Source organism: Morone saxatilis, unplaced genomic scaffold (genome assembly GCF_004916995.1).
Source record: "Morone saxatilis isolate NCDOM2014 unplaced genomic scaffold, NCSU_SB_2.0 Contig22, whole genome shotgun sequence".
Classification (NCBI taxonomy): Eukaryota; Metazoa; Chordata; class Actinopteri; family Moronidae; genus Morone; species Morone saxatilis.
The window spans coordinates 22917121-22925083 of record NW_023339785.1 but is presented as its reverse complement, the minus strand read 5'-3'; the positions used below and the strand labels follow the sequence as shown (position 1 = coordinate 22925083).

Sequence of the window (7963 nt, the reverse complement as noted above, 5' to 3'; positions counted from 1 at the left end):
ACACACACGAGACACACACACACGGAGTTCGTCTCTTGCCGTCTTCTCTTTGATAAGTTTCTTTTTATTTACTTTTTCCCTGCGGGAGTCCACAAACACAGAAGTAAAGATGGAGGCCCTTGATTTCTCTCTCTCTTTAAAGCATCCTTTTAACATTCCTCTACAGGAAACACTCCACCACACTAACCTTTCACAGATGCGGCACATTTTATGCAGTGACTATCATTAGTGTCACAGAATTTGTTTAGGAGCCAACAGATACAGACACAGGTCTCTGTGAGAGGGAAATACATTGTCCCTGTGTGGACCAGGAGTAGCAGATGTGATTTATTCAGCTCCAGAGATTAGCCACTGTTGATATTCATGGTAAAAAACAACTTACTTTAATTACTACAAATTCTATTTTTACATTAAATGTGTAATTCCATGTAATGTAACACCCACAATGCAGACACATTGGTATCCAATATTGGATTTCGCAAGTGGTGTCATGAAATGTTCTTCTGAGTATGGCAGGACAAGGTATGAGACTTGACTTGGTACGGTAAGCAGGTCATTGTTTTTGCGACCCCTTCAGGGTGATTCAAGACCTACATCACCCTGTCCAAGATTTATTTTGTACCAATGACCTGGTCCTGTGGTCTACTACAGCGGACATGCTGTACAATTTTAAATAAAAAAAATTCTAAAAAAAAAAAAAAAAGTCTATAAATTGTGAGATGTTTGCCTCTCTTTTAACCATAAAAAAAAAGGTAGGAAAGTAACTTGATTTTCAAGGGTTCCCGGGAGGCAAATAAGAGACAGAAGAAGAAGAGTGGGTCTGGTTGGTGTAAACTGAGTTGAAAGGTTTACGGTCAGCAGCTCGTCGATAGTTGTGGCTGCACCAGGAAACCCATAAAATGTGGAGTCATTATCCTGCCCCTCCTTCAGTCTTTAGTCTGTACACCTCCAGAAAACACAACTTGCAGACTAAACCTGAGCCTTGTAATTTTCTCTTCTGCCATTTTCTTCCAGAATGAGCTTTTTTTTTTTTTTTTAAAATTGGGTGCACGCAGGAAAACCCCTCTGTCTGTCAATTTACAGTAACTCAAAGTTTCCACTGCAAGTGAGGTCATGACTGGACATTATTGATTTGTATTTCTGTTCACAGAGCTGGGTATTGTCTGTGTTCTTTCCTTTCTTTTAACTTATTTGTTGCTCTAAAAGGATATTGTCTCTTTATGAAATTAACATTTTGATCTGAAAATGCATGAGTGTTTGTAGTATATCATCCAAATGTAGCCAACTAACCACAGATAAACAAAACTGTTTACAGCAAATTAAACTGCTCCAACTTTAACTTCACTGGAGATCTTCAGTAACCAACACTGAGAAAAACAATCTATATTTAACATGATCCAGTAACTCATGTCTAAACATCCTTAACCTTAAGTTGCTGACTGGCACTTTAACTACAATTAACTACAGGATATAGATTAAAACAATGCGCTGTGACCTTTCAGGAGGAGATTAACCTTTAGAACAGCTACATTTTTTGTTTATTCTAGTGGCACCTGTGGACAAATGCAGTAGTTGAGTAAGTAAAATTGTATTTATAAAGCTCCCAATCACAATTTGCCACAAGTGGCTTTACAGTCTGTACAAATGTTCAACACCGTCTGTCCTTAGACCCTTGATTTGGGTTAAAAACCTCCCCAAAAACCCATTTTAAAAAAGGTAAACTTTAAGATTTAGTGGCATCTAGGGGTGTAGTTGCAGATTGCAACCCCCTCGACTCACCCTCCCATTTAAGCATATAGGAGAAAGTACAGTGGCCATGAAACTGCATAGGAGAGGAGCCACTCCCTCTGTAGATAAAAACAGCTCATTCTCAGGTCACCAAAACACAACAATTCTTGTATTCAGGTGATTATACATTAATGAAGACATACCTATGAAATATTATATTCCATTTCTGCCGAAAGATTCTCCTAAATGTTACACACTGAACCTTTAACTGGAGCCTCCATACAACTACATGCCACAAATAACTTAGAGGCTTCTTAAAAAAATAAAAATGTAATTAGAGAAATGTGAAATTCATGTTCTGACAGGTCATTAATGACGTTAACCAACGCTGTGTACGTACATCACTGTGCTTGAACATTTCGTGCATGTTGATGCCTTCTGTGTTGAGAACAGTCTCTTTCTCTCCCGTCTTTGTTGTGGTTTCGCTCAGCAGGCAGCGTGTCAAGCCTCTGGTCTCCATGATGACTGCATTCTGGGCCAGAGTTGACAGGACTGAGGTAAGGTCGAAGTGCACCTTGCTCACCGGCAACACCAGATGAACCTATGAACGGGGACGAAGGGGTCGAGGTTTAAATAACAACCTGATGAGGGAGTCATCTGAAAGATGCAGTTTTTCATTGTTTAAAACTGGCAGAGGACAGAGAGGACATTGTGTGATTGGTTGGTATGTGGCCATTCATACATTGGTAATCTCAAATGCTCTTAAATTAATTAACCAGTATCAAACTCTAGGTAAGGACAGCAACAGTTAGGCTTAACTACAGTTACCAATTAAAACAAGATAAATTGCCTTATGAGAACCAGCATTTCATCGAATTTTTTGTTTGAATTGGGCAAGCAAAAGTGCAGAAACTGAAGAGATGGGGATAACTCACTTGTATTAGTCTTGTACTATCATTTTATTAGTTTTAATTTTTTTAAATTGTATTTAAATGTACTTTCACTTTCATTTTCATTGCATTGCATTGCATTGCATTGTGTTGCGGTATAAAAGGTTATGTTTTACATAAAGCACTTTAAATTGCCTTGTTGTGCTTTACAGTGTGATTCATATCTGCAGGAAAGACAAGTGTGTAACAGGATGCAGGGGCATATTAGCCGTTATCTGTTGACTACAGTCAATAGATGTAGTGTAAAAAAAGCCAGCTAAATTTCCCCCTTGGTGTCTTGACGGAACAAGATTTCAAGATTAGCCGTCTTATGTTAAGTCACATGGTAATGTGCAGTTAGGTGTGAGGTACAAGAACTGCAGTACATTTGCAGCAGGCGTATTTACTGTAAGACCCACTGTTACATGGTAGAGCTCAGTGTAATCAGAACCATGCTTTATGTGTTAGAGAGGTTGTATGACACAAAGTTATAAGGATGTGGCTACACAGTTAATACTTATTAACAGGATGATTCATTGCTGGTTTAATTCCCTTCAGAGATTTTGATGAAAGTCTAATCTAAACTCTAATGTTCAAGTGAAGCCACCTAAAACCTTTTTAATGTGCTTGTGCACCACATACAAACTGACCTCACACCACAGCTCATGCTGGTGATCGTAGCAGTATCTCTCTATTGCCGGGTTGGACTCCAAAACAGAGTTCACTCTCATCTGATTCATGGTGTCTTCGTCTCCTCTCCCTTGTTTTGTTCGCTTCGTCTTCCTCATAGTTCTCACTGCTACAGATTCCAACTGAGGCTCCTCCACGCTCTCCACATTCTCCTCCACCACCTTTTCTTCCTCCCCCTGATCTTCTTTATCCTCACCGTCATCCTCTCCATCCTCCTCCTCACTCTCATAGTCCACCTGTGGAGGAAAGCAGAAAAGGAAGATTTTTATTTTATTTTTTTTAAATATTAGCTTGAGCTAGGTGAGATTATTTTACATTTAGATTTAACATTTCATAGGATTCAAGGCAGATACAGGGCAAACAAGGTTTCCTAGCTGCCCAAGTTCTATGCTAGTTTGAAGAAATCAAGTTATTTTTGCTTACCACAACACATTTTTTGAGTAATACAATTAAATACACAAGTTTTACTAGACTAAACAATATTTAGCTTGTTTGCAGAAGAATATATTATTAGTTATTTGTGATTGATGTCTGGGTTTTCTCTTAAATCAAACCATGTACTGTGTAAACTTTATTAACATGTTCATTTGTTATTTGTTTGCTTATGACGTCGTCTGTTAATCATGGATTTTTAGCCACATGGCTCCAGGCATAGCAACGTCTGTTCATGGTCCCCAGCGGAAGAATCCTACTGACTCTATACAATTATCTCAACATCTACTGAATGGACGGACACACAATGTTGTACACTGCCATGATATTTAGTCCACACATTCATGCTGTCCTCGGGAGAAACTGTAATAACTTTAGTGATCCGTTGACTTTTCATCAAGAGCCATCATCAGGTCAAAATCTTTATTTGTCCAATACTTTGCTTTATGATTAAATAGCTGTAGGACTAATCACATTCCCTCATTATCTGCTCAAGATCAGCATGTTAGCACTAGCATGGTGAGCATGTTAGCACTAGCCTCAGCCTCAGAGATGCACTAGCAAGGCTGTAGACGGATATTCAACCACAGATACACTGAAACATTCCTATGTAAGAGGAGCAGCCCCATTTTCTAGTCCAGACTAGTCAGTTGGAATACCTTAACCATCACCTCTAGGCGAGTCACATGAAAATATTCCACAAGTCCAATCAAGTACCGAATAAACATTGTTGAGCTTTTAATTTCTGGGGAAATAAAGGGCTCTACCACACACATATTTGTATTTAAAGAGGTACTGCACACTGAAACATGTTTTTTGATCTGTAAAACTAAATTATATGAATGTACTTTGATGAAACACATCAATGCTGGTGTTAATATTGCCATCTACTTTAAAGTCTGCCCACTGACCCACACATACCAGAGAGTTAGCCTCTACTACAACACAGGTACCACACAGAAACTTTAACAAACGGTCATGAATGTGCTTCTAGTGACTGTAAAACCTTCGCTGTACTACCCTAAAGTGGCTATCCTTTGCAGGTCTCTGATGCATTTTTAAAATATGCTGGGAGGGAGGGAGCTAGCATAACTGAAGGATGTAGTTACACTCAAATATAAAGTAGTGAAGTGATCTTCATACCTCCTCTTCTTGTTTGTTTTTTCGCTTGGCATCGGAAGCATCAGCGTCTCCTTCGTTCCCCTGGTCATCAACAATCTCTTGCTCCTCTTCTCCATCCCCGTCATCTAACTGATGAATGTCAACATGACAAAGATACTTTAGATTTTTGGGGTATTCAAGGAAAGGACCAAAAATTCAAAGATGAGTGACAACACTAATCCTAAAAAGGGAATACTAAAATGAAGACAATCCAATTTAAAACAGACCCCTGCTGTGCCAGCCGTCCCATCACCATCATTGTCCTTATCTCTGAGGGAGGCCTTCCTTGTTTCCACGGCGATGGACGCCAACTTGGCACTGCGCTTCTTAATGGCCTCGAGGAGGAGACGGAAAAACCTGGGAGGAAAAACAACCAAACAAAGTGTAAAACAGGGAAGATAAGAGGTTAAAATCAGGTTATTTCTTAATGGATTCTGGTACAGGAGAAACTGCCAGGCTCCACACACAAACACACACCTAGTTTCCATGTACTGGAGGATCTGTTGAGGTGACAGCAGCTTATCGTCGCTGTACCGGTCAGGAGGCAGGAACTGGAAGGTGACTTTGAACGTCCGCAACTTTTGGTGATTTTCGATCCGCAATGTCTCTACAACATCCACCTTCTGCAGCACCTGCTCACACACACACACACACACACACGAACACACAGTTTGTAATAGGTTAAGCAGATAGGTAAATGTATCTACACTACACTAAATATATATTTATTCCCAGTTTGTAAGACAGGAGAATTGTGCAAACACAAGGTGAAAAATTAAAGAGGAAAGTGAGAAGACATGTACTGACATGATGAAACAGACACCAAACAATTTACACAAAGAAAATAAAAGACACATTGAAGCAGAGTCAAGCAAAAAGTGATTATAGAAGAAAAAATAAGAAGATGGGTGGAAACCATTTTTAATTCCTTCTTTTTATGAAATCATTTTTCAGGAACTTTGCAAGCATTTTCCAGGAGTTTACTTGACAGTACAGGACAGCACTTGCCCACAAACAATCAGAATTTACCAATCGTGGCACGTGTAACCTCAGCTTTATACTTCTATTTTTTTCAAATTTTGGGACACTCGATGTTAGCTAATTTCCCTGGTTGCACATACAATTAATATTGCAGAATGTATTTATCAACCATAACAACAACTAACAGGCTCTATGCTAGTAGATATGTGTACAGCATTTCCACTGGGCTTCTCTGAGAATCTGATCATGGCTCTGGGTAAAATAGACTTGATGTTGACAAGATTGCCGCAAGTCTATTCCACTCTGCGTCTTGTAAACCCGCTTTGAAGCATCATACTGTGCAGGTGATCCTACTATCAAAACACACACCTAGATTTACGTAGGAGGATCTGAGTGAGGGGCAGGTTATTTTTTAATTACTGTAAATCATTTCCAGGTGTTTTTATGACTGGAAAACTAGTCTCTAAATTTCTCAGTTTTCTAGAACCTGTAGGACCCCTAAACCCCTAAAGAAAATATTTATAAGCAAAAAAGCTGATCCTCACCTCAGCCACACAGACTCTGGTGAGCTTCTTACGGAGTGTCTTGGCTCTCTTCAAGGCCTTCTTGTTGTTTAACACTGGAACGCTCATCATAGGAGTTTTGATGTTGGAGCTGGCCACCATCAGGATCTCCCTCAGTCTGTGAGACGGATGCACATATGAACAGAGAGTGAGACATGGAGGAAAAGTATGGTGAAGGCTTGGATGGATGAAGCAGGGAAGAGTAAGTGGACAAACGTAAGACTTGTTCATTTAGGAAAGGTATTTCAGAAGAAACACTTTACTGTTAGTAACACTGTAGCACTCCTCTATGAGGTTTGGAGAGCTGTACTCACACCTGTTCATACCACAATTTCTGCTTCTCACCACTTAAAAAGATGTTGAGGAGAGTTTATTTTCATTCTCTACATGAAAAGCAGAAATAGACACAACATCTGTGGCTGTTAGATGTGACACAACCACCTGGTGTCTTCTTTTTCTACCCAGCAGCTCTGCTAAGTGAGAGGTTTTTTCAATCAGGGGTCAAACATGAAAAATGCCCAAATAGTTCAAAACACTGGCTGAACAGAAAGGCATATATGTCTCAGAGAAGGATATCCATTAACGAGCCAGAAGAAATAATATTTAAAGAACAAACTGTTAAATCAGTCTCTAAACTGAAAATCAAACATGGGAAACCAACTTGCAGTGACTAATCAGTGACGGTCACAGGGGACTGTGACTCTGTGTTTGCAAAAAACTGAGGGGGGTTTCCAAAATGTGGCTCAGAAAGATTTGGCGTATTGTGAAAAGTCTGTCTTGAATTAGTCTGAGCAAACTGAACCTCTGTTTCATAAAGCAAACTCAGAGCTAATGTGAGCAGACTATGTCAAGTCTGGCTGGATGATCTCCTGCGTTAGCTCGGTCTGTTGCAGCTGTTTTGTTTTTGTGGTTTCACTGTGCCCCTCCAAGTCACTCTTTTTCTAGTCTGGTAATCATTTTGCTAGTAATTTCCACCAACACCAATTCCTATTACATCCGGCTGACGATAAAATTGAAATGCTGGTGTTACATTTGCAGGTAGTTACTAAAGGAAGTGATAAAATCACACGACAGATTCTGCCCGTCAGACCGCAAATGTGATAAAAGCCAATCAAGTGTTAAGAAGCTTGCAGTTCACATACTGAGTTCAAGCACAGCAGCCATACAGAAAATAATATGACTAAAAGTGATAGCAAACTAATAATAGGAATATATACAACACAACAATAATACAAATCTAAAAGCAGAAAAAGGAAGTATGTGATGTATATGAGTGTGTGTGTATGTTACAGATAGGGATGTCTACATCTGATCTCAAGATCAATAGCGTGGCCGATCGGGGCATTTTTTAACTGATCGATATTGGCTAAATTGAGCCCAATCCGGGCGGCCGGTTAGCTCAGTGGGTAGAGCTGGCGACCCATGTACCGAGGCTGAGTCCTTGCTGCAGCAGGGTTCGAATCCGACCTGCGGCCCTTT

General features: G+C 39.8%; 1 protein-coding gene across 1 annotated transcript in view; it reads right to left on the bottom strand.

Annotated features, from left to right (window-relative positions):
- Positions 1-2029: 2029 nt before the first annotated feature.
- polr1a (RNA polymerase I subunit A) overlaps positions 2030-7963 on the bottom strand; it is a 25483-nt gene continuing 19549 nt past the window's right edge. Inside the window, exons 29-34 of the mRNA XM_035669522.1 lie at positions 6467-6602; positions 5418-5572; positions 5168-5297; positions 4923-5030; positions 3308-3583; positions 2030-2329 (exon numbers count right to left, since the gene is read on the bottom strand). Coding sequence (XP_035525415.1) covers positions 2063-2329; positions 3308-3583; positions 4923-5030; positions 5168-5297; positions 5418-5572; positions 6467-6602 — 1072 coding nt within the window. The 3' untranslated portion in view covers positions 2030-2062. The remainder of the gene's footprint in view (positions 2330-3307; positions 3584-4922; positions 5031-5167; positions 5298-5417; positions 5573-6466; positions 6603-7963) is intronic.